The 27,450-nt window shown below is 42.5% G+C and overlaps 1 protein-coding gene across 3 annotated transcripts in view; it reads right to left on the bottom strand.

Moving 5' to 3' along the window:
* The window catches only part of NTN4 (netrin 4), a 313,242-nt gene that overhangs the window by 37,997 nt on the left and 247,795 nt on the right, over positions 1–27,450 (bottom strand). For all 3 annotated transcript variants that reach the window (XM_069764709.1, XM_069764710.1, XM_069764707.1), the window contains one exon: positions 4,377–4,445. In XM_069764709.1, the coding sequence (XP_069620810.1) occupies positions 4,377–4,445 (69 nt within the window). The remainder of the gene's footprint in view (positions 1–4,376; positions 4,446–27,450) is intronic.

The following is a 27,450-nucleotide window of genomic DNA, read 5'->3' as shown; positions in this document are numbered from 1 at the left end:
GCCGGGAAGATGGAGCGGCGCCCGGCGGCTGGAACGTGGACAGGTGAATATAACATACTCACCTAGTCCTGGCGATCCTCGCGCTGTCCCCGCCTGTCACAGCTGTCTTCGGTGCCGCAGATTCTTTCTCTATCAGCGGTCACCGGCACCGCTGATTAGAGAAATGAATAGGCGGCTCCGCCCCTATGGGAGGTGGAGCCGCTTATTCATTTCTGTAATGAGCGGTCCCACGTGACCGCTGAAGAGGAAGAAGCTGCAGCGCCGAAGCCCGTGGGACGGCAGGGACAGCGCGAGGATCGCTGGGACTAGGTAAGTAGACCTCAGCGCCCTCTCCCCCTCACCCGCCGACCCCACCGCTACCGTGACTCGAGTATAAGCCAAGGGGGGCACTTTCAGCCCAAAAATTTGGGCTGAAAATCTCGGCTTATACTCGAGTATATACGGTACATAAAAAATCTATACTTCATAATTCCCTTGATAAAAATGACAATCTATATTTATAAAAAATATACCCACATTCGGGTTATCTTTTCGCCATCTATAAATTTTTCCACTTGAGAAGTCTCTCTGATCGCGTATTAATTTATTCGTTTGGTTCATTCGGATCTCCTTTATCCATTGGTCCATCAATTTTTCAAGCTGACCATCCATAGAGGAAAATTGGTCATTAGGTAAACAAGCCTTAGCTTTGATAAACATCTCATCCAGCAATTTATCCACTTCTAATAAGTTCTTAGAATGATGCTTAACCAGGAGTTCCATGAGTTGCTTTGATGCAATATTGCATACCTCCTCCCAGTTTTTAATGAATTCGTCATCATTTACTGGAAATGCTGGAGTGACATGGATACGTAATCCTCTCGGGATCAAGTGGTGCTGAATGTAGTTCTCTAAAAAGGCTCTGTTCCACCAAGAACGGGTTCTCTTATATGCTAAGTTTTTTTTATTGCTTTGAAAATCTCCTCAAACTGTACACCACCAGTTAGTGTAGTTGTTATATCATTATTTGAGAAAACCTCATTAATCTGGCCCTGCCATGATGCTTCCCTGGTTTTAAAGTCCCAAGGTATTTACCGCTAATAAGTTTATGATTCAGGTCCCCTTAGTGCACTCCTTGCACATTTGGTATCTTGGTGCATATCTGCACTCGTAGGTGCATATGTGCCTCTTTATATTTGGTACGGCACTGGTGCATTCTCTGTTTGCTGATTTTATATATAGCACTTAGCACTTACTCTGTTCCTGGATTCATGTGTTGGCACATATTAGTATCCCCTTAAGTATTTTGTTGCACTTAGCACTTTCATTTGTGTAGGATTGATAGTCTTATTGTTTAGCACTCAGCACATTTTTTTCAGCAACAGCTGAACTAATAAGCACCTGTGGGAACATTGGGTAGCTTCGTATATGGTTTTGGCACATAGCACCTTATATATAGGTACTATTTATCTATACTTTTTTCACTATCATTTTTTGATGCAATTTATATTATATTAATATTGGTATATTTTTTATAAATATAGATTTTGTCATTTTTATCAAGGGAATTATGAAGTATAGATTTTTTATGTATTTATCTTAGTGGGGACCTTGAGAAATTATATTGGGTATGCTATTATTTTAACATTCTTATATTGCCCTGTGGTATGGACTAAATTGTGTTTTTGTGTTTTTATGAAATATTGATTGTCAATTTTAATTGTGTAATAAAGGCAGATATAATTGTAATATAACTCCTTGTGTGGTGTTGGTCTCTGGTGAGTCTGTAATCTAGGTGTCTGGGATTGTTCATTCCACGTGGTGATGGTAATCACAAAACTGCACAGAATACCTGGGACTGGTATATAAGCTGTATGGGATAAAATTTGATATATATAATATATATACAGTCACCATTTGGCATCTCTGTGTATTAATACCTTCTTCATCTGGGCCTGGATCCGACTCACAAAGATTCTGGGCATCAGTGCAGATCATTTCCTCGTCTGGATTCACAGAAGCTCTGGAGCAGACCTCTGATTCCCAGGCTATAGTATGAGTAAACAGCTCTGCAGACTCAAGCATCTGTGTTACCCCATGGTTAGACGGGCGGCTGGAGACTTGGGAGATGTGAGGAACAAAGTGTGATTGGGGTGACAACTCTGAGGACTGGAGTAGTTGTGATGTTGAAGTTGACATGGAGGAGAGCCCACTTGAACGAGCACTTGATATCCATTCAAGCACCTGCTGTTTTTGTGCCTCATCTGGAATTTTTGGCGATGGTCGTAAGAAAGGAATCATATCAGATTGTCCACGAAAAGAAGTAGACATCTTACTTTGACTGGAAGATGGTCTTTCTTCTGCAGATGTTACTGTTGCTTTACCACCTACCCCACGGATACAACCTTTTTTTTCCCTTTCCAACACACCTATTCCCTTTTCCACCAGCAGCAGGCCTTTTGCCACTCATTTTGGTGCTTAACTAATTTTCAACTCTGTATCTGTAGTTCTTGGCACAACAACCAATGACGTGCAGACACTGCTCCTAGGCCCAAAACTATTTACTGGGTTAGATGCAGTAAAAATTTAGATACACAGGCGTGCAGACACTGCTCCTAGGCCCAAAACTATTTACTGGGTCAGATGCAGTAAAAATTTAGATACACAGGCGTGCAGACACTGCTCCTAGGCCCAAAACTATTTACTGGGTTAGATGCAGTAAAAATTTAGATACACAGGCGGTGTAGCTAGCTTCACAGGCGGGCTACGATGACTATCAGACAATGCTACTAGCCCAAAAGGATTGGCTGAGCTAGATTACACCAAATGCTGTGACAAACACTTGCACAGCACTGGCACAGACCTGCCTGGCAAAAAGTGCTAGGAACTGCTGTAACCTACCCTGAAAAGGGTTGATATTACAACTAGTCCCGACTCCTCCCAACTCCCTAAACCTATCTCTCTGACAATTCGCTTGCAATTCACACTCTTATACTCTATAGCGCCCACAGCAGCAGTGGTGCCGTCTAACACTAAGCTGCAGCAATGAAGAAATGGTGGCGACGGGGCAAATGGCTGGTTCTTACAGGGCAAGGACATGTGACATACACAGCCAATGACACATGCCCCTGCTTGTGTGCATCACGTGCACATTGCTGTGTGTGCACTGCTGATAGGCTGAGAGACTGCACCTCCCCACTGTAAATGCGGGAAAGAAAAAAAAAAAAAATGGAGATCGGTGTTATTTCAGCACAGATCAATCCCCCCCCCCCCCCCCCCACTATACACTGAAACAGTCTATTAACAATGATAAACAGTTTTAATGTGCAAATCAAGTTAGGCTTTTGGTGAACGAACAGTTATCGAACAGAAACTCGAACAGCCGAATTTTAGGCAAATTGTTCGAGTTCGATGAACAACTCGAACACCGCCCAAAACAGCTCGAATTTGAAATTGGCGAACAGTTCGACTCGAACACCGCTCATCTCTATTCATCACTAATTAGGGCGTCATATTGAAAAAGTTCATTTTTTTCCATAAAAATCTTGCTTTAGCCTCAAATTTCTCACTTTTTCAAGAGGTATCACCAAAAAGTAGACCCCACAGTTCATTACCCAGTTTATGAGCATAGCCATGTACCACATGTAGTTAAAAAGTTCTGTTTGGACAAACTGCAGTGCTCAGAACAATATTTTAATTTTAGAACACAAATTGACGTAAAAAGATTGCGAGCGACATTTCATATTTCCAGGGCCCCTAAGGCAAAGGGCCGGAGGACAGAGCAGGAGAGCCCACGGGATGGTGGAGGTATTGAGGTGGGGTGGGTTGGGTACGTATTTTCTCTTTTTTGTGACATATATATCATTTCAGAAGAGAGAAAATGTTTTTAATAGCTGGAACATTTTTTTTTTTTTTTTTAATTGATCGAGGACTGGAAAATCTAGCCCTGATCGTGTTCTCCAGGGTTTCAACTACCACCGCTACCTGAGACCCCAGAGATTTTCGGACTCTGGGGGACACTATAGGCGTATTCCCGATTGCAGTTTTAAAACGGCAATGAGGGAATAAAACCCCTTAGCGGACGCTGTTTTAATGCATATCGGAGACTGTTAAGGGGTTAACCGATCACAATAATAGTAAATTTGACCAGGGGTGCCCCAAATTTTAGATGCCACTGTATACTGAAATTCAGCACAACTATGAAGGCAATTCTACAGAAGTCATTGTTTAGATTAACCAATAACATACCATAAAATTAGAGCACGGAAAAAAATACAACATTATTATTATTATTAATTTTGCTCTGAAGTATGGTGAATACATTTCTATTATCTTCTGAGAAAGGAGTTAATCAAAAAAGAGATGTTGCTATTATAAGAATAAACAATGTAACTCACCATAGGAGTATCTCATGTCACAGAACACCTTTGCATTTTCTAAAACTTGATCCTTGCACTCACACTTTCCTAAAATACAAGTACATACATATAATTGTATACACCTGAGAATTTATATGTAACTTGTAATAAAAACTTATTTTAATGGATATGTATTTATCCAGAAGTAATCTCAATCTGATTGTGGTATTTTTTCTCTTTATGAGAGACCTATACAGATCTGTATATATGCAATGTAGAGATACCTCTAGATATTTATATGTAGTGTACATAGGTCTTGTATAGCAAGAGTTATTGAGCGAATATTGACCATCATCTAATAATAGTGAGAGGACTCTGTTCATAATGTCTCCATCTAAACTGCAAAGTTGACAAGTAATCAACAGTTCTTGCTCTAGTGTAAAAACTGGAATATGTTTTATATAAAAATACTCAAATAATACAAATAAGAAAACAACCAAACATGTTTAAAGCATAGATTTATAATAAAAACCTCATACATAATATGACATTCTCTTATACAACTACTTAAAATTGCAGTAATTTGTATGTTGACATCTAGCAGTTAACTACCTTCCTCAACATTGCAATTGCAATAGCAAGAAGGAAAAGTCATGGAATTATGAAAATATCAGGGTCGATGGACATGCTAATGACATGCAAATTACAAAATAGTGTAAAAATGTTCAAAACATTTCAATTTGTTCAATATTGAGTATGAGCACCAGGCGTAAAAATTCATGCACTTACATACCGTGTCATGCTATCCATAGGGTTATGATTGGTTGTCTACGTAATATTCTGCCTTACTGAATGTACTGTACCTTGGTATGGAAACCATCAAAATGAGATGATAGCAGCTCCCCTTGCAATTGCCATACATTGACAACTCAGTTGCGCTCAATAGGAGACAAGTCCGGAGATGCTGCAGGCCATGGTAGCAAGTTTAGACCATGCAGGCTGCTCACAGTAGCACAAGCAATATGCGGCCTGGCATTCTTGTGTTGAAAAATGGCTCCTGGAACACTTTGGAGAAATGGCCGTACCAGTAAATTCATGATCAAATCAATGTAACGCTGAGCTGTAAGTATACTCATAAGGTACGTTCCCACAATGAGTTTTTGCACATTTTCTGCACCTATTAAGTAAAATGGATTACTTGCATTTTTTTAAAAAATACGCAGCATAAAAAATTCACTAAAAAAACTCATCATGGGAAAGTAGCCTAAGGCCTCCTTCACATCTGTATAAAATATTTACATGAAAAACCAGTACCAGTGTCATCCATGTTTTCCATCACTGTGTTGTCAGTGTTTTTCCAGGATGGATAAAGATAGAAATAAAAAAAAAGTTCAGGAAAGCCAAGGCACCAAAAAAGCAGGTTCTTGTTAATAAAACTTGTTCTTTATGACTTGCCAGTTAAAAACATCACAGGAAGACACAGCAGGCAACGTTGTCGCCATAATTGGCCTTTTCAAGCCCTCAAAAATTTAATACAACTTTATGAAATCTTTGAGGGCTTGAAAAAGGCCAATTATGGCTGAAACATTTCCTGCTGTGTCTTCCTGTGATATTTTTAACTGACATGGAATAAAAAACGGTAATTAGACCTACCGGTAATTGTATTTCCAGGAATCCATCCTGACAGCACCATTGGAGGACGTCTTTCTTACCCTCAGTGGGACAGGAACAACAAGCGGTTAAAAGGACCCTCCCACTCCACCCACCAGTGATTTTCTAAGTACCACATCTGGATGGATGCAAAAAAGAAAGTTTATTAACAGTCATACTTGCGATGGGAGGGAACTAGTAGTGCTGTCAGGATGGATTCCTGGAAATACAATTACCGGTAGGTCTAATTACCGTTTTCCAGTTCACCACCTGACAGCACCATTGGAGGAATACAAAAGGATGGTAAACTAGGGTGGGAATACTGCATGTAATACTTTTCTACCAAAAGCTAACTGATCTGATGAGACATCTAATTTATAGTGTCTGGCAAAGGTAGAAAGACTGGTCCAAGTCGCCGCCCTACAAATTTGCTCTGCTGAGGCTCCCCCTGACCATGATGTAGAGATAGCTCGAGTTGAATGGGCTCTAAGAATATCCGGGGGACCTTTCCCTTTGTCTGTATACGCTAGGTTTATCATGGTTTTGATCCACCTAGCAATGGTTGATTTTGCTGCCTTACAACCTCTGGACCCCCGTACTGTATGAACAAATTAGTGTCCAGTCTCCAACCTTCCGTCGTCCCCAGGTTTTTTAGAACAGTCTCCCTAACGTCAAGGTTAAGGTAGACCCCTTCCTTTGTGTTTCTAGGGTGTTGGCAGAATGAGGGAAGGATTATCTCCTGATTTATATTTGTTGAAGATACTACCTTGGGGAGGAAGGCTGGATTAAGTCTTAAGACTATTCTGTCGTAAAAGATCTGAAGATCTGGATCCTGAGTGGATAGAGCCTGCATCTCCCCCAATCTTTTAGCTGACGTGATGGCAATCAGGAAGGCGGTTTTAAAGGACAGATTGGCTATGCTCATATCTTCTGATAACAAGTACGGGGTTTTACACAGGGCATTAAGGACCAAGATTAGGTCCCACAGTTAATTTTCATACAAGTAGTCTCATTCCTTGTGTGGCCCTGGAAAATCTTGCTATCCAAGGATGAGAGGCTAGTGACATATCAAAAAAGACACTAAGCGCTGCAATCTGTACTTTTAACCCCTTTACCCCGAAGGGTGGTTTGCACGTCAATGACCAGGCCAATTTTTACAATTCTGACCACTGTCCCTTTATGAGGTTATAACTCTGGAATGCTTCAACGGATCCTGGTGATTCTGACATTGTTTTCTCGTGACATATTGTACTTCATGATAGTGGAAAAAATTTATTTGATATTACCTGCGTTTATTTGTGAAAACAACGGAAATTTGGCGAAAATCTTGAAAATTTCGCAACTTTCCAACTTTGAATTTTTATGCAATTAAATCACAGAGATATGTCACAAAATACTTAAGTAACATTTCCCACATGTCTACTTTACATTAGCACAATTTTGGAACCAAAAATTTTTTTTGTTAGGGAGTTATAAGGGTTAAAATTTGACCAGCAATTTCTCATTTTTACAACACCATTTTTTTTTTTTTAGGGACCACATCTCATTTGAAGTCATTTTGAGGGGTCTATATGATAGAAAATACCCAAGTGTGACACCATTCTAAAAACTGCACCCCTCAAGGTGCTCAAAACCACATTCAAGAAGTTTATTAACCCTTCAGTTGTTTCACAGGAATTTTTTGAATGTTTAAATAAAAATGAACATTTAACTTTTTTTCACAAAAAATTTACTTCAGCTCCAATTTGTTTTATTTTACCAAGGGTAACAGGAGAAAATGGACCCCAAAAGTTGTTGTACAATTTGTCCTGAGTACGCGGATACCCCATATGTGGGGGTAAACCACTGTTTGGGCGCATGACAGAGCTCGAAAGCGAAGGAGGGCAATATGACTTTTCAATGCAAAATTCACAGGAATTGAGATGGGACGCCATGTTGCGTTTGGAGAGCCACTGATGTGCCTAAACATTGAAACCCCCACACAAGTGACACCATTTTGGAAAGTAGACCCCCTAATAGTTTTTGTGAAAAAATGATTTCTATTAGGGGGTCTACTTTCCAAAATGGTGTCACTTGTGTGGGGGTTTCAATGTTTAGGCACATCAGTGGCTCTCCAAACGCAACATGGCGTCCCATCTCAATTCCTGTGAATTTTGCATTGAAAAGTCATATTGCCCTCCTTCGCTTTCGAGCTCTGTCATGCGCCCAAACAGTGGTTTACCCCCACATATGGGGTATCCGCGTACTCAGGACAAATTGTACAACAACTTTTGGGGTCCATTTTCTCCTGTTACCCTTGGGAAAATAAAACATTGGGGGCGAAAAGATAGTTTTTGTGAAAAAATATGATTTCTATCTTTTCGCCCCCAATGTTTTATTTTCCCAAGGGTAAGAAGAAATTGGATCCCAAAAGTTGTTGTACAATTTGTCCTGAGTACGCTGATACCCCATATGTGGGGGTAAACCACTGTTTGGGCGCATGGGAGAGCTCGGAAGGGAAGGAGCGCCGTTTGACTTATCAATGCAAAATTGACAGGAATTGAGATGCGACGCCATGTTGCATTTGGAGAGCCACAGATGTGCCTAAACATTGAAACCCCCCACAAGTGACACCATATTGGAAACTAAACCCCTCAAGGAACTTATCTAGATGTGTTGTGAGAACTTTGAACCCCCAAGTGATTCACTACAGTTTATAACGCAGAGCCGTGAAAATAAAAATAAAAAGCAGTTTTGTATTTTTCCAAGGGTAACAGGAGAAATTGGACCCTAAATCGCTGATACCCGATATGTGGGGAGGAACCACCGTTTGAGCGCATGGCAGAGCTCGGAAGAGAAGGAGCATCATTTGGAATGCAGACTTAGATGGATTGGTCTGCAGGCGTCACATTGCGTTTGCAGAGCCCCCTAATGTACCTAAACAGTACAAAGCCCCCACAAGTGACCCCATATTGGAAACTAGACCCCTCAAGGAACTTATCTAGATGTGTTGTGAGAACTTTGAACCCCCAAGTGTTTTACTACAGTTTATAACGCAGAGCCATGAAAATAAACTTTTTTTTTTCCCACAAAAATTATTTTTTAGCCCCAGTTTTGTATTTTCCCAAGGGTAACACGAGAAATTGGACCCCAAAAGTTGTCCAATTTGTCCTGAGTACGCTGATATCCTATATGTTGGGGTAAACCCCTGTTTGGGCACACGGGAGAGCTCAGAAGGGAAGGAGCACTGTTTTACATTTTCAACGCAGAATTGGCTGGAATTGAGATCGGATGCCATGTCGCGTTTGAAGAGCCCCTGATGTGCCTAAACAGTGGAAACCCCCCAATTATAACAAACCCTAATGCAAACACACCCCTAACCTTAATCCCAACGGTAACCGTAACCACACCTCTAACCCAGACACACCCCTAACCCTAATCCCAACCCTATTCTCAACCGTAAATGTAATCCAAACCCTAACCCTAACTTTAGCCCCAACCCTAACTGTAGCCTTAACCCTAGCCCTAACCCTAGACCTAGCCCTTACCCTAGCCCTAACCGTAATGAGAAGATGGAAATAAATACATTTTTTTTAATTTTTCCCTAACTAAGTGGGTGATGAAGGGGGGTTTGATTTACTTTTATAGAGTTATTTAGCGGATTTTTATGATTGGCAGCCGTCACAAACTGAAAGACGCTTTTTATTGCAAAAAATATTTTTTGCGTAACCACATTTTGAGAGCTATAATTTTCCATATTTGAGTCCACAGAGTCATGTGAGGTCTTGTTTTTTGCGGGACGAGTTACCGTTTTTATTGGTAACATTTTAGGGCATGTGACATTTTATCGCTTTTTATTCTGATTTTTGTGAGGCAGAATGACCGAAAACCAGCTATTCATGAACTTCTGTTGGGGAAGGCGTTTATACCGTTCTGCGTTTGGTAAAATTGATAAAGCAGTTTTATTCTTCGGGTCACTACGATTACAGCGATACCTCATTTATATTATTTTTTTATGTTTTGGCGCTTTTATACGATAAAAACTATTTTATAGAAAAAATAATAATTTTTGCATTGCTTTATTCTCAGGACTATAACTTTTATATTTTTTTGCTGATGGTGCTGTATGGCGGCTCGTTTTTTGCGGGACAAGATGACGTTTTCAGCGGTACCATGGTTATTTATATCTGTCTTTTTGATCGCGTGTTATCCCACTTTTTGTTCGGCGGTATGATAATAAAGCGTTGTTTTTTGTCTCTTTTTTCTTACGGTGTTTACTGAAGGGGTTAACTAGTGGGACAGTTTTATAGGTTGGGTCGTTATGGACGCGGCGATACTAAATGTGTACTTTTTTTTTTTTTATTTAGATAAAGAAATGTATTTATGGGAATAATATACGGTATATTTTTTTCATTATTTAGGAATTTTTTTTCCGTTTTTTTACACATGTGGAAATTTTTGTTAACTTTTTTACTTAGTCCCAGGGGACACATCACAGATCACTGATCTGACAGTTTGCACAGCACTCTGTCAGATCAGTGATCTGACTTAGAGCACTGCAGGCTTACCAAGCGCCTGCTCTGAGCAGGCACTTGGTAAGCCACCTCCCTCCCTGCAGGACCCGGATGCCGTGGCCATCTTGGATCCGGGCCTGCTACAGGGAGGGAGGTAAGGAGACCCTTGCAGCAACGCGATCACATCGCGTTGCTCCGGGCGTCTCAGGGAAGCCCGCAGGGAGCCCCCTCCCTGCGCGACGCTTCCCTATACTGCCGGCACACCACGATCAGGTTTGATCGCAGTGTGCCGGGGGTTAATGTGCTGGGGGCGGTCCGTGACCGCTCCTGGCACATAGTGCCGGATGTCAGCTGCGATAGGCAGCTGACACTCGGCCGTGCTCCCCCCCGTGAGCGCGGCCAATCGCTATGACGTACTATCCCATCGAGGGTCAGATAGGCCCAGGGCACCTCGACGGGATAGTACGTCTAAGGTCAGAGAGGGGTTAAAGTACTAGGACAGAGGCCTTTCTCAAAACAGAGTTGCAGGAAGTCGAGGATTCTGGGAATGTCGGGTTTTGAAGTATCCACAGGAACCTCTCCCAGAAATGAACAAGAATGCTTCCAGATCTTGTTATAAATCGCTGAGGTCACCGGCTTTCTGCTTGCCTGGAGTGTGGTAATGACATCCTCTGACTCTGGATCTTAGGGTTTGCCGTTCAGGATCCAACCAGATAGGTGTAGAGATTCTGGGTCTTTGTGGAACACCGGCCCCTGTAGTAGAAGGTCTTGCCTGTTCTGTAGTAAGACTGATCTCTCTGTAAGACTGATCTCTCTGTTGACATTCTGGATAGTGTAGAGAACCAGCTCCTTTTTGGCCAAAAAGGAACCACCAGGATTACGGTTGCTCTCTCGTCTCGTATCTTCCTGAGTGTCTTCGGTATCAGAGGAAGAGGCGGAAATGCATACAGAAGACCTTCTCCCCAATACTGAGACAAGGCGTCTATTCCTGTGGCTCCATCGAGAGGATTGAGAGAGAAAAATGCTCTGGTTTTTACATTTGACCTGGTGACAAAAAGACCCACCTGAGGTGTTCCCCACTGCTGGCACAGACTGCTGAATATTTCTGGGTTTAGTTCCCATTCTCCAGGATGTATAGGCGTTCTGCTCAAGAAGTCTGCTACCTGATTTTTGGCGCCTTCCAGGTGAATTGCAGAGATGGATCTGACAGATTTCTCCACCCATCTGAAGATCTGGTCTGCTAAGTATTGCAGTGATGGATGTTTTGAACCTCCTTGGTGTTTTAGAAATGCCACTGCTGTCACATTGTCGGACAGTATTCTTACATGTCTGTCTATGACCTGTGATTGGGCCTGGTATAGCACCTTCCAGATCGCATACAGCTCCCTGAAATTTGACAACCTTGCGGCAATCTGAGGACTCCATTCTCCCTGGTAATGTTCTTTCTATATGTCCGCCCCATCCGAATTGACTGGCGTCTGTGGTAACAGTGACACAGGGATCGAGAACCCATGGAACCCCCACTTTTAGGTTCTTCGGTGTGGTCCACCAGGTTAGGGATTTCTTTCCTGACGGAGATACAATCATCTTCTTGTCCTGAGAGTCCTGTCTCCTGTTCCAAGATTTAAAAGTTTCTTTCTGTAACTCTCGCGAGTGGAATTGGCTCCTTTTTACACAGGGTATACATGCCGTCATTAGGCCCAGAATCCTCATGGCCTCTCTTATGGAGGGGGTACTCCTTCTGAATTGGTGTACGTGCCTGATCAAGGCCTTCTGTCTGTCTTCTGGTAGAAAAGATGTTCCGGCGTTGGAATCTAATATGACCCCCCAAAATTTTATTCTGGAATTTGGGACCAGGCATGATTTTTTCCAATTCACAATCCACCGCAGGTCCTGTAGAATGGAGAGTGTGAAGCTGCAGTCTATTTTGAGAAGTTTCTCCAACCTCGCCATTATCAGAAAGTCGTCCAGATATGGCACTATGGCAATATTCTGGTTCCTTAGATAGGCTACTACCTTTGACATTAGTGTGGTAAATATTCTGGGTACTGAAGCAAGGCCGAAGGGGAGACATTTGAACTGGAAGTGATACATTACTCCTTTGTTCATCAGAGCGAATCTCAGAAACTTTTGGTAGGAAGCGTGTATTGGGACATGGTAGCATGCATTGCTTAGATCCAAGGTTCACATCACCATGTCCTTGTCTTTGAGAGGCGTTGTGGACCTTATAGATTCCATCCTGAACCTTTTGTACCTGACCCACCTGTTCAGTGGTTTTAAATTTATGATCGTTCAGGAGTCTCCCGAAGGTTTTGTTTTTTAGAACAAGTGAGAATAATGGCCCTTGCCGCTTTCTGAGACGGGTACCGGGATGATTGCGTCTACCTCTAACAACTCCTGGATGTTTGTCCACATAGAGGAGTCTAAGAGCGGACAGGGTCTGGTTACTACAAATCTTTCTGGGGGACGTGTTGTGAATTCTGTGGCAGAGCTCCCTCCTGTGGTCACAAGTGGTACTTCGGCTGATTCTCTCTGTGAGCTTCCGTTGGTGGAGGGAAGTGGTACTGCGGCTTCTGAGTTTCCTCCCTCAGGTGATGTGGTGGGGTCGTTAGGTGCTACTCTACTTAACTCCACCTAGTGCTTTGATCCTGGCTTCCTGTCAATGTTCCAGTATTGGACTTGTTTTCTTCCTGGATCGTTCCTGTGGCCTGCTGCTCTGCATAGCTAAGTTTTCCTTTGCTATTTTGTTTGCTTTTCTTCTGTCCAGCTTATCTATTTATTTGCTGGAAGCTCTGGGACGCAGAGGGTGTACCTCCGTGCCTTTAGTTCGGTACGGAGGGTCTTTTTGCCCCCTTTGCGTGGTTTTTAGGGTTTTGTGTTGACCGCAAAGTTACCTTTCCTATCCTCGCTCTGTTCAGTAAGTCGGGCCTCACTTTGCTAAATCTATTTCATCTCTACGTTTGTCTTTTCATCTTAACTCACAGTCATATGTGGGGGGCTGCCTTTTCCTTTGGGGTATTTCTCTGAGGCAAGGTAGGCTTATTTTCTATCTTCAGGCTAGCTAGTTTCTCAGGCTGTGCCGAGTTGCATAGGTAGAGTTAGGCGCAATCCACGGCTGCCTCTAGTGTTTGGAGAGGATCAGGGATTGCGGTCAGCAGAGTTCCCACGTCTCAGAGCTCGTTCTATGTTTTTGGATTATTGTCAGATCACTGTATGTGCTCTGACCTCTATGTTCACTGTGGTACTGAATTGCCTAATCACAACAGTACAGGAAGCCAAAACGTACTAATGATTCTCAATAGAGGGAAAGAAGAAGTTCTGAGACCCTTTTTTTTTCTCTGCACTGTGTTTTGCCCTTTTTTTCCCCTAGACATTTGGGTGGTTCAGGACACAGGTGTAGCAATGGACATTAGAAGTCTGTCTTCATGTGTGGATCAGCTCCCCGCAAGAGTACAAAAGATTCAAGACACTATTGATCAGAAATCTATGTTAGAACCAAGAATTCCTATTCCTGATTTGTTTTTTGGTGATAGAACTAAGTTTCTGAGTTTAAAAAATAATTGTAAACTATTTCTGGCCTTGAAACCTCGCTCCTCTGGTGATCCAGTTCAACAGGTTTTGATCATTATTTCTTTTTTGCGTGGCGACCCTCAGGACTGGGCATTTTCTCTTGCGCCAGGAGATCCTGCATTAAGTAATATCGATGCGTTTTTCCTGGCGCTCGGATTGCTGTACGATGAACCTAATTCAGTGGATCAGGCAAAAATTTGCTGGCTCTTTGTCAGGGTCAGGATGAGATAGAGGTATATTGTCAGAAATTTAGAAAGTGGTCCGTGCTCACTCTATGGAATGAATCTGCGCTGGCAGCTATGTTCAGAAAGGGTCTCTCTGAAGCCCTTAAGGATGTCATGGTGGGATTTCCTATGCCTGCTGGTTTGAATGAGTCTGTCTTTGGCCATTCAGATTGGTCGACGCTTGCGTGAGCGTAAATCTGTGCACCATTTGGCGGTATTACCTGAGCTTAAACCTGAGCCTATGCAGTGCGATAGGACTTTGACCAGAGTTGAACGGCAAGAACATAGACGTCTGAATGGGCTGTGTTTCTACTGTGGTGATTCCACTCATGCTATCTCTGATTGTCCTAAGCGCACTAAGCGGTTCGCTAGGTTTGCCACCATTGGTACAGTACAGTCAAAATTTCTTCTGTCCGTTACCTTGATCTGTTCTTTGTCATCGTATTCTGTCATGGCATTTGTGGATTCAGGCGCTGCCCTGAATTTGATGGACTTGGAGTATGCTAAGCGTGGTGGGTTTTTTCTGGTGCCCTTGCATTGTCCTATTCCATTGAGAGGAATTGATGCTACGCCTTTGGCCAAGAATAAGCCTCAGTACTGGACCCAGCTGACCATGTGCATGGCTCCTGCACATCAGGAGGTTATTCGCTTTCTGGTGTTGCATAATCTGCATGATGTGGTCGTGTTGGGGTTGCCATGGCTACAAGTCCATAATCCAGTATTAGATTGGAAATCCATGTCGGTGTCCAGCTGGGGTTGTCAGGGGGTACATGGTGATGTTCCATTTCTGTCAATTTCGTCATCCACCCCTTCTGAGGTTCCAGAGTTCTTGTCTGATTACCGCGATGTATTTGATGAGCCCAAGTCCGATGCCCTACCTCTGCATAGGGATTGTGATTGTGCTATCAATTTGATTCCTGGTAGTAAGTTCCCAAAAGGCCGATTGTTTAATTTATCTGTGCCTGAGCACGCCGCTATGCGCAGTTATGTGAAGGAGTCCCTGGAGAAGGGGCATATTCGCCCGTCATCGTCGCCATTAGGAGCAGGGTTCTTTTTTGTAGCCAAGAAGGATGGTTCGCTGAGACCTTGTATAGATTACCGCCTTCTAAATAAGATCACGGTTAAATTTCAGTACCCCTTGCCGTTGTTGTCTGATTTGTTTGCTCGGATTAAGGGGGCTAGTTGGTTCACCAAGATAGATCTTCGTGGTGCGTATAATCTTGTGCGAATTAAGCGAGGCGATGAATGGAAAACTGCATTTAATACGCCCGAGGGTCATTTTGAGTATCTAGTAATGCCATTCGGACTTGCCAATGCTCCATCAGTGTTTCAGTCCTTTATGCATGACATCTTCCGAGAGTACCTGGATAAATTCCTGATTGTGTATTTGGATGACATTTTGATCTTCTCGGATGATTGGGAGTCTCATGTGAAGCAGGTCAGAACAGTTTTTCAGGTCCTGCGTGCTAATTCTTTGTATGTGAAGGGATCAAAGTGTCTCTTTGGTGTGCAGATGGTTTCATTTTTGGGGTTCATCTTTTCCCCTTCTACTATCGAGATGGATCCTGTTAAGGTCCAAGCCATCCATGATTGGACTCAGCCGACATCTCTGAAAAGTCTGCAAAAGTTCCTGGGCTTTGCTAATTTTTATCGTCGCTTCATCTGCAATTTTTCTAGTATTGCTAAACCATTGACCGATTTGACCAAGAAGGGTGCTGATGTGGTCAATTGGTCTTTTGCTGCTGTGGAAGCTTTTCAAGAGTTGAAGCGTCGTTTTTCTTCTGCCCCTGTGTTGTGTCAACCAGATGTTTCTCTTCCGTTCCAGGTCGAGGTTGATGCTTCTGAGATTGGAGCAGGGGCTGTTTTGTCGCAGAGAGGTTCTGATTGCTCAGTGATGAAACCGTGCGCCTTCTTTTCCAGGAAGTTTTCGCCTGCTGAGCGAAATTATGATGTGGGCAACCGAGAGTTGCTGGCCATGAAGTGGGCATTCGAGGAGTGGCGTCATTGGCTTGAAGGAGCTAAGCATCGCGTGGTGGTATTGACTGATCATAAGAACTTGACTTATCTTGAGTCTGCCAAGCGGTTGAATCCTAGACAGGCTCGTTGGTCGCTGTTTTTTGCCCGTTTTGACTGTGATTTCGTACCTTCCGGGCTCTAAAAATGTGAAGGCGGATGCTCTGTCTAGGAGTTTTGTGCCCGAATCTCCGGGTTTGTCTGAGCCGGCGGGTATCCTCAAGGAAGGAGTAATTGTGTCTGCCATCTCCCCTGATTTGCGGCGAGTGCTGCAAAAATTTCAGGCTAATAAACCTAATCGTTGTCCAGCGGAGAAACTGTTTGTCCCTGATAGGTGGACGAATAAAGTTATCTCTGAGGTTCATTGTTCGGTCTTGGCTGGTCATCCTGGAATCTTTGGTACCAGAGAGTTAGTGGCTAGATCCTTTTGGTGGCCATCTCTGTCGCGGGATGTGCGTACTTTTGTGCAGTCCTGTGGGATTTGTGCTCGGGCTAAGCCCTGCTGTTCTCGTGCCAGTGGGTTGCTTTTGCCCTTGCCAGTCCCGAAGAGGCCTTGGACACATATCTCTATGGATTTTATTTCAGATCTTCCCGTTTCTCAAAAGATGTCAGTCATTTGGGTGGTCTGTGATCGCTTTTCTAAGATGGTCCATTTGGTACCCTTGTCTAAATTGCCTTCCTCCTCTGATTTGGTGCCATTGTTCTTCCAGCATGTGGTTCGTTTACATGGCATTCCAGAGAATATCGTTTCTGACAGAGGTTCCCAGTTTGTTTCGAGGTTTTGGCGAGCCTTTTGTGGTAGGATGGGCATTAACTTGTCTTTTTCCTCGGCTTTCCATCCTCAGACTAATGGCCAGACCGAACGAACTAATCAGACCTTGGAAACATATCTGAGATGTTTTGTTTCTGCTGATCAGGATGACTGGGTGTCCTTTTTGCCTTTGGCTGAGTTCGCCCTTAATAATCGGGCCAGCTCGGCTACCTTGGTTTCGCCATTTTTCTGCAACTCTGGGTTCCATCCTCGTTTCTCGTCAGGACAGGTTGAGTCTTCGGACTGTCCTGGTGTGGATACTGTGGTGGACAGGTTGCAGCAGATTTGGACTCAGGTAGTGGACAATTTGACCTTGTCCCAGGAGAAGGCTCAACGTTTTGCTAATCGCAGAAGCTGTGTGGGTACCCGACTTCGTGTTGGGGATCTGGTTTGGTTATCTTCTCGTCATATTCCTATGAAGGTTTCCTCTCCTAAGTTTAAACCTTGTTTCATTGGTCCATATAGGATTTCTGAGGTTCTTAATCCTGTGTCTTTTCGTCTGACCCTTCCAGATTCTTTTTCCATACATAACGTATTCCATAGGTCATAACTCACAGTCATTATATGTGGTGGGCTGCCTTTTCCTTTGGGGTATTTCTCTGAGGCAAGGTAGGCTTATTTTCTATCTTCAGGCTAGCTAGTTTCTCAGGCTGTGCCGAGTTGCATAGGTAGAGTTAGGCGCAATCCACGGCTGCCTCTAGTGTTGTTTGGAGAGGATCAGGGATTGCGGTCAGCAGAGTTCCCACGTCTCAGAGCTCGTTCTATGTTTTTGGATTATTGTCAGATCACTGTATGTGCTCTGACCTCTATGTTCACTGTGGTACTGAATTGCCTAATCACAACAGGGACGGTTGGAGAACTCTAGTTTGTACCCCTAAGCAATTACCTGCAGAATCCAAGGATTTTGGGATATTTTCTGCCAACCCCCTAGAAATTTTTGTAAGCGACCTCCCACCTTGATGTCATTTATTTGGCTTTCCTGCACCTGTACTTGGGAAGATGGAGTCTCTACCCTTTTCACCTTTGGGATAATACCACCTCCCAGTCTTCCCTTTCCCCCTGTAGTCTGTCTTCTGACCAGGTCGGGATCTACGAAAGGGCTGGAATTTTTTTGTATTCCCCTCAGGGAACCCCTTCTTTTTATCTGAGGCTTTTTCTAAAATGTCATCTAGAATAGGCCCAAATACTTTACTCCCTGAGAATGGGATTCCGCACAGTTTATTTTTTGATTGGATATCCCCTGACCAAGTCTTTAGCCAGATAGCCCTTCTGGCCGCGTTGGACAATGACTCGCTTCTGGCGGCGAAGCATACAGATTCTGCTGAAGCGTCTGCCATAAAGCCTGTTGCGAGTTTAAGTAACAGAAGAGATTTGAGAATAACATCTCTGGAAGTCTTTGCTTTGAGATGTTCCTCCAAATCGTCTATCCATAAATGCATGGACCGGGCTACTGATGTTGCAGCTATATTGGCTCGTATTATTGCTGCCGAGGATTCCCAAGTTCTCCTGAGCAGTCCATCTGCTTTGCGATCCATTGGATCCTTTAAAGCGGAGGAATCTTCAAATGGAATAGAGGCTTCTGCCACCTTTGCCAATGGAACATCAATCTTGGGAACTTCATCCCACACTTTGATGTCCTCTGGATTATAGGGTAAATTGAGTCTGAAGTCTCTAGGTACTACTAGTCTCTTCTCCCACTTCCTGCCATTCTTCCAGAATCATGGAACGAATATGATTGTTGACTGGTAAAAATTTTGTGACTTGAGCATGTAAGCCGCCAAACATTTCATCCTGGATCGATGTTTCCTCTTGCGTGTCCTGTAACTGCATGGTGTTACGAACTGCATGAAGAAACTCATCAGTATCTGCAGCCGAAAAGAGATATCTTTTCCCTCTGGCCAATAATTCGTCTCTTCCTTCTTGGTCTGATTCTTCCAAATTCTCTTCTTCGGAAGAAGGACTAGACTCTCTTTGCCTTTTCCGTGATGTTTGTGGTTCTGACTGACTGGTCTGGGGAAGATTCAGGCTTGAGATGGATGCCTGAACCTCCTGACGAATCACTGTTCTCATACTGGTTAATAACGCAATCTGTTCATCACCCACAATCGACTTGCATAGTGGCCTCCACCAATTTTCCGGGAATTTAGCAGCACATATCGGGCATTTATTTTTCCTGGATTTTTTCCTTTCAGGTGCGGGGATTGGAGGCTCTGCCTAGAATACATAGAAATACTCAGTAGATAGGGAAGTAGGGGGAGGGGTGAGCATTGTGGTATGGCTTAGGCTTGGTTCCCATTGCATTATGGCGGTACGTTTAACAGACTACGTTACACCGCGGCATAACGCAGTGTAACGTAGTCTGTTAACGCCGCCATTGCTTGTAATGGTGAATGCATCGCTAGCGCATGCCCACATGCGTTCGCGGTTCGTTCCTCATCTGCGCTAGCGGGATCGGCTTACGCGATCCCTTTTGGGACATTGCGTTAGCGCAGTCCGTATCGCGATGCGCTAGATGGTCTGCCCTAACGCAATGGGAACCTAGCCTTAGATTAGCCCACTCACGAGCCCCTGAAGCTGGTCAGTCCCCTCAGGTCTGGCTGTCTCTTCCATAGCGAAGATAGTTTAGCCGTATAGCCGAAGGCTCCCTGTCAGGATGGCCGGCGGCATAAAGACACCCTTAAGACATTTATATAGGATTTACCTGGTTGATCCTGCCCTCCTTACCGCCGCTGCGGCTGACCGTGCTTCAAAGCCTCACCCGAGGCCGGCGCTGCTGCTGGTGTCCCCATGCTCCGGCGCTCGCCGCGACCGAAAGTGACGTGGCCGGAAGTGACGCGGCCGCTGGACCCGGAAGTGGCCGCTTGGAAGCGGTCTCTGGAGAAAGATGCGGCCAGATGCTGTGAATCGGTCGCTGCTGGAAGCGACCGCCGCATTCACCCCCCCAGCAGACAGGCGCTTGGACCAAGAGCCCCCTGTACGGAGGAAGCGGACCCGACCCCAGGAGCAGCGCTACATTGGGGAGGCTAAGGGACCCCGATCTCCACCATCTGCACAGCACCGTCGGAGGAAAAGCTTGCCGTTCCTATCCACGGTGCGACAGGAAAAACACTGGTGGCTGGAGTGGGGATGGTCCTTTTAACTGCTTGTTGTTCCTGTCCCACTGAGCGTAAGAAGGACGTCCTCCAATGGTGCTGTCAGGTGGTGAACTGGAAAACAAGTTTTATTATCAAGAACCTGCTGTTTCGGTGCCTCGGCTTACCTGAACTTTTATATTGCTTTTGGACCTGGTGGGATGCCCAGCCAAGATCAGCACACGTTTATCAATGGTGCATATGAATCTTTCTTTGGACTGAGTAAAGAAAGACATAAAGTACAAAGCTTCTCTTTTACTTTGCAGTCTTAAACACAGACAGTACATGGATGGCGCACGTTTGTCATTCGTGTGCTATACATGTTTTTTTATGGACCCACGGACTTGTATTGGCCCTTGTCATCAATGAAGCTGGAAAAAAAACCTACATCTGCATAGCACCAAAGGTTATAATGGTATGTGAGGTATCCGTGAAAAAAATGGATATCACAAATTCTGAAAACACTGATGTATGAAGGAGGCCTATTGAAGACTTCACTCATATGGTCATAATGAAAGAATGCACATGCTAATGCAATGAAACATGCAAGGAGCCTGCAGAAGGCAGTAATGTGAAGAGGGGTACAAACTCCGTATGTACTGCCACCCAATCTGTGGCGTCCTCAGGGGTGAAATAAAAGTTTGTGTGTTGATTATGCATACATTTTCTTATTGATCTTGGGTATATTTTTTCATTGTTGACATCATTTATGGTTATTAACTTAGAGATGTCATTATGACTTATTCTTTGGTGTAACTACAGTACCTTGTGTGTCTCTTTATTGACATATTGGTCTACTTGATTTTGCACATTTGCAACTAGATTTTTCTACTTCTAGACAGATGAGGGTAGGCATTAGTCTTATTTTGGGCAGGTATACATTTTTTGCTCTTTGGCTTTTTAAGTGCTTTTATTTTATCATTGAATGTGGATACTTCACAATAGACTTTGGAAATCAAGGTCCCAGAGTCTGGAGGAAGAGTGGAGAGACAGACAATCCAAGCTGCTTGAGGTCTAGTGTGATGCTTCCACAATCAGTGATGGGTTTGGGAGCCATGTCATCTGCTGGTGTAGGTCCACTGTGTTTTATCAAGACCAATGTCAGCGCAGCCGTCTTCCAGGAAATTTTAGAGCACTTCATGCTTCCCTCTGCCAACAAGCATTTTGTAGATGGAAATTTCATTCTCCAGCGGGACTTGGCACCTGTTCACACTGCCAAAAGTACCAATACCTGGTTTAAAAACAAGAGTATCACTGTGCTTGATTGGCCAGCAAACTCGTCTGACCTTAACCCCACCGACAATCTATGGGGTATAGTCAAGAGGAAGATGAGAGACACCAGACCTAACAATGCAGACGAGCTGAAAGCTGCTATCAAAGCAACATGGGCTTCCATAACGCCTCAGCAGTGCCACCGAGAAGAAGAGGGGACGGGAAGAAAAACATTAGACTCGTACAAAGACGACCCAGGAAAACATACTCAGAAGGGAGGTAAGAACATTTCTAAAACAATCCACAGTGAGGAGATTGGAACAAAACAAAATCCTCTAAACTGCATGCTCGCAAACGCCAGAAGCCTGACAAACAAGATGGAAGAACTAGAAGCAGAAATATCTACAGGTAACTTTGACATAGTGGGAATAACCGAGACATGGTTAGATGAAAGCTATGACTGGGCAGTTAACTTACAGGGTTACAGTCTGTTTAGAAAGGATCGTAAAAATCGGAGAGGAGGAGGGGTTTGTCTCTATGTAAAGTCTTGTCTAAAGTCCACTTTAAGGGAGGATATTAGCGAAGGAAATGAAGATGTCGAGTCCATATGGGTTGAAATTCATGGAGGGAAAAATGGTAACAAAATTCTCATTGGGGTCTGTTACAAACCCCCAAATATAACAGAAAGCATGGAAAGTCTACTTCTAAAGCAGATAGATGAAGCTGCAACCCATAATGAGGTCCTGGTTATGGGGGACTTTAACTACCCGGATATTAACTGGGAAACAGAAACCTGTGAAACCCATAAAGGCAACAGGTTTCTGCTAATAACCAAGAAAAATTATCTTTCACAATTGGTGCAGAATCCAACCAGAGGAGCAGCACTTTTAGATCTAATACTATCTAATAGACCTGACAGAATAACAAATCTGCAGGTGGTTGGGCATTTAGGAAATAGCGACCACAATATTGTACAGTTTCACCTGTCTTTCACTAGGGGGACTTGTCAGGGAGTCACAAAAACACTGAACTTTAGGAAGGCAAAGTTTGACCAGCTTAGAGATGCCCTTAATCTGGTAGACTGGGACAATATCCTCAGAAATGAGAATACAGATAATAAATGGGAAATGTTTAAGAACATCCTAAATAGGCAGTGTAAGCGGTTTATACCTTGTGGGAATAAAAGGACTAGAAATAGGAAAAACCCAATGTGGCTAAACAAAGAAGTAAGACAGGCAATTAACAGTAAAAAGAAAGCATTTGCACTACTAAAGCAGGATGGCACCATTGAAGCTCTAAAAAACTATAGGGAGAAAAATACTTTATCTAAAAAACTAATTAAAGCTGCCAAAAAGGAAACAGAGAAGCACATTGCTAAGGAGAGTAAAACTAATCCCAAACTGTTCTTCAACTATATCAATAGTAAAAGAATAAAAACTGAAAATGTAGGCCCCTTAAAAAATAGTGAGGAAAGAATGGTTGTAGATGACGAGGAAAAAGCTAACATATTAAACACCTTCTTCTCCACGGTATTCACGGTGGAAAATGAAATGCTAGGTGAAATCCCAAGAAACAATGAAAACCCTATATTAAGGGTCACCAATCTAACCCAAGAAGAGGTGCGAAACCGGCTAAATAAGATTAAAATAGATAAATCTCCGGGTCCGGATGGCATACACCCACGAGTACTAAGAGAACTAAGTAATGTAATAGATAAACCATTATTTCTTATTTTTAGTGACTCTATAGCGACAGGGTCTGTTCCGCAGGACTGGCGCATAGCAAATGTGGTGCCAATATTCAAAAAGGGCTCTAAAAGTGAACCTGGAAATTATAGGCCAGTAAGTCTAACCTCTATTGTTGGTAAAATATTTGAAGGGTTTCTGAGGGATGTTATTCTGGATTATCTCAATGAGAATAACTGTTTAACTCCATATCAGCATGGGTTTATGAGAAATCGCTCCTGTCAAACCAATCTAATCAGTTTTTATGAAGAGGTAAGCTATAGACTGGACCACGGTGAGTCATTGGACGTGGTATATCTCGATTTTTCCAAAGCGTTTGATACCGTGCCGCACAAGAGGTTGGTACACAAAATGAGAATGCTTGGTCTGGGGGAAAATGTGTGTAAATGGGTTAGTAACTGGCTTAGTGATAGAAAGCAGAGGGTGGTTATAAATGGTATAGTCTCTAACTGGGTCGCTGTGACCAGTGGGGTACCGCAGGGGTCAGTATTGGGACCTGTTCTCTTCAACATATTCATTAATGATCTGGTAGAAGGTTTACACAGTAAAATATCGATATTTGCCGATGATACAAAACTATGTAAAGCAGTTAATACAAGAGAAGATAGTATTCTGCTACAGATGGATCTGGATAAGTTGGAAACTTGGGCTGAAAGGTGGCAGATGAGGTTTAACAATGATAAATGTAAGGTTATACACATGGGAAGAGGGAATCAATATCACCATTACACACTGAACGGGAAACCACTGGGTAAATCTGACAGGGAGAAGGACTTGGGGATCCTAGTTAATGATAAACTTACCTGGAGCAGCCAGTGCCAGGCAGCAGCTGCCAAGGCAAACAGGATCATGGGGTGCATTAAAAGAGGTCTGGATACACATGATGAGAGCATTATACTGCCTCTGTACAAATCCCTAGTTAGACCGCACATGGAGTACTGTGTCCAGTTTTGGGCACCGGTGCTCAGGAAGGATATAATGGAACTAGAGAGAGTACAAAGGAGGGCAACAAAATTAATAAAGGGGATGGGAGAACTACAATACCCAGATAGATTAGCGAAATTAGGATTATTTAGTCTAGAAAAAAGACGACTGAGGGGCGATCTAATAACCATGTATAAGTATATAAGGGGACAATACAAATATCTCGCTGAGGATCTGTTTATACCAAGGAAGGTGACGGGCACAAGGGGGCATTCTTTGCGTCTGGAGGAGAGAAGGTTTTTCCACCAACATAGAAGAGGATTCTTTACTGTTAGGGCAGTGAGAATCTGGAATTGCTTGCCTGAGGAGGTGGTGATGGCGAACTCAGTCGAGGGGTTCAAGAGAGGCCTGGATGTCTTCCTGGAGCAGAACAATATTGTATCATACAATTATTAGGTTCTGTAAAAGGACGTAGATCTGGGGATTTATTATGACGGAATATAGGCTGAACTGGATGGACAAATGTCTTTTTTCGGCCTTACTAACTATGTTACTATGTTACTATGTTACTATGATTGATCTCATCTATGCCACGCTGCATTTATGCAGTAATTGATGCAAAAGGAGCCCCGCCCAAGTATTGAGTGCATTTATTGAACATACATTTCACTAGGCCAACATTTTGGATATTAAAATCATTTTTCAAGCTGGTGTTATAAAGTATTCTAATTTACTGAGATAATGAATTTTGGGCTTTCATTAGCTTTAAGTCATAATCATCAACTTTAACAGAAATAAATACTTGAAATACATCACTCTATTTGTAATGACTAAGTAATATATGAGTTTGACTTTTTGTATTGAGGAACTGAAACTTTTTGATGATCTTCTAATTTTGTGAGATGCACCTGTAGTTACAACATTTCTAAATACAACCAAAGAGGCAGTTTTCATTATAGTGGTACAGACCATAGTGATGCTGTCAAAAGGTTTAAAAAAAATATCAAGATAATATTTTAACGTCAAATCACATAAGAATACCCCTTTTTTAAGAAAAGTATGACATATTAACAAATTGTTCATTAACTTCTTGCAATCAAATAAGGCTTTGTCAAGCTTGACTAAGGAAAGAAAAGAACTTTTAGTAGAAAATTATAACAAAATAGAAAAAATAGGAAGAGATTCTAAGGGGAGAGGAAAAGATTAGCAAGGTTTATGAATCCATCTGTTATTGCATTTTAATGCAATGTTGCAGTGACCAAAAAACGCAATTCTGGCGTTTTGACTTTTTTCTCTATACGCCGTTTACTGATCGGATTAATTATTTCATATATTGATTGGGCGAATCTGAATGATACCAAATATGTGTATTTTTTATTTTTTTAATTGTTTTATTTTGAATGGGGGTGATTTAAACTTTTATATTTTTAAAAACTTTTTTTTTTTTTAAACTTTTCACTTGCTTCAGTAGTCTCAATGGGAGACTAGAAGTTACGATCATCCAATCACTTGTGCGACATACAGCAGGGCTGCAGCCTTGATCTATGTAGCAGAAATGCTCACTTGCAATCCGGCAATGACAACCATAAGGGTCTGCTGCAGACCCGGGGTTGTCATGCCAATCCATCGGCGACCTGCGGTCATGTGACACGGGCGCCAATGGGTGGCATTAGTGACACTTGCTTCTGGCATGATCACATTAAATGTCGCTGTCAGAGATTGACAGCGGCATTTAACAGATTAACAGCTGCGGGTGGATCGCGATTCCACCCGCAGCTGTTAGAAGCACATGACATGTGCCTGGAAAGATGTGGGCTGAGTGCGGAGCCCACATCAGAGGGAGAGACCCGACATGGGCCATACATGTACTGTGCATGTCATGAGGGGTTAAATTTTATGTGCAGACAAAAATATACTTTTAACAGTAAGAAATTAAAGATCAAAAACATTTTAAAATATTCTCCGCTGCAATCATAGCCGTCTCTGAAAGAACAGGGTTAAATTGGAGTGAAGCATTAGCACAGGTGTCTCATGACATGCAGATCAGCAGCACTCCCTTTGTTGACATTCCAAAGAGGGGGAGCAGTAAAATGGGAGCAGTTTTCAGTGTATCCAATAATTAGAAAAAGGAATGTTTGTAGAATCCAAGAAAAACAAACCACAGTTAATGCATTTCTCATTGACACAAATGACTTCTATTCAAAAATTAAATTAAAACAGGGATTATAAAAACCACAATACTTATTCACTGTGATACATTTTACGCCTGGTTAGGAAATCAATGTGCTACATTGTATGAAGGTACTTATCTCTATCTATTCAGCCCTAGTACAGCACTTAGCGCAATGTAACAAAAACAAGACAAGGCTACTGCCTTGAAATGCTGTACAATTCACAAAATGAGGAGTGGGTCTAAAACATGGAAGGGGTAACAATGTATTCCTAGTTATTTGTCTTGGGGGGGACAGTAACTGTCAAAAGTAAAAACTATTAGTGTGAACAGAGCCTAAAAATTTATTGAAATTGAAATTATGCTTACTTTAATAAATGTTGGTTTTCCAAGGAATCTAGTTTACGTATGTGTCTTAAAACTGAATCCATAACCAAAATTTGTTGTTTAACCCCTTAGTGACAGAGCCAATTTGGTACTTAATGACCAGGCCAATTTTGCAATTCTGACCACTGTCACTTTATGAGGTTATAACTCTGGAACGCTTCAACGGATCCCGCTGATTCTGAGATTGTTTTTTCGTGACATATTGTACTTCATGTTAGTGGTAACATTTCTTCGATATTACTTGCGATTACTTATGAAAAAAACGGAAATATGTCGAAAATTTTTACAATTTTGCAATTTTCAAACTTTGTATTTTTATGCCCTTAAATCAGAGAGATATGTCACGAAAATAGTTAATAAATAACATTTCCCACATGTCTACTTTACATCAGCACAATTTTGTAAACAAATTTTTTTTTTGTTAGGGAGTTATAAGGGTTAAAAGTTGACCAGCAATTTCTCATTTTTACAACACCATTTTTTTTTAGGGACCACATCACATTTGAAGTCATTTTGAGGGGTCTATATGATAGAAAATAATGACGTGTGACACCATTCTAAAAACTACACCCCTCAAGGTTCTCAAAACCACATTCAAGAAGTTTATTAACCCTTTACGTGCTTCACAGGAACTGAAACAATGTGGAAGGAAAAAATGAACATTTAACTTTTTTTTGCAAACCTCTTAATTCAGAACCATTTTTTTTATTTTCACAAGTGTAAAAACAGAAATGTAACCATAAATTTTGTTATGCAATTTCTCCTGAATACGCCAATACCCCA

Source organism: Ranitomeya imitator, chromosome 4 (genome assembly GCF_032444005.1).
Source record: "Ranitomeya imitator isolate aRanImi1 chromosome 4, aRanImi1.pri, whole genome shotgun sequence".
Taxonomy (NCBI): domain Eukaryota; kingdom Metazoa; phylum Chordata; class Amphibia; order Anura; family Dendrobatidae; genus Ranitomeya; species Ranitomeya imitator.
This window is presented reverse-complemented; position numbering and strand designations above follow the sequence as displayed.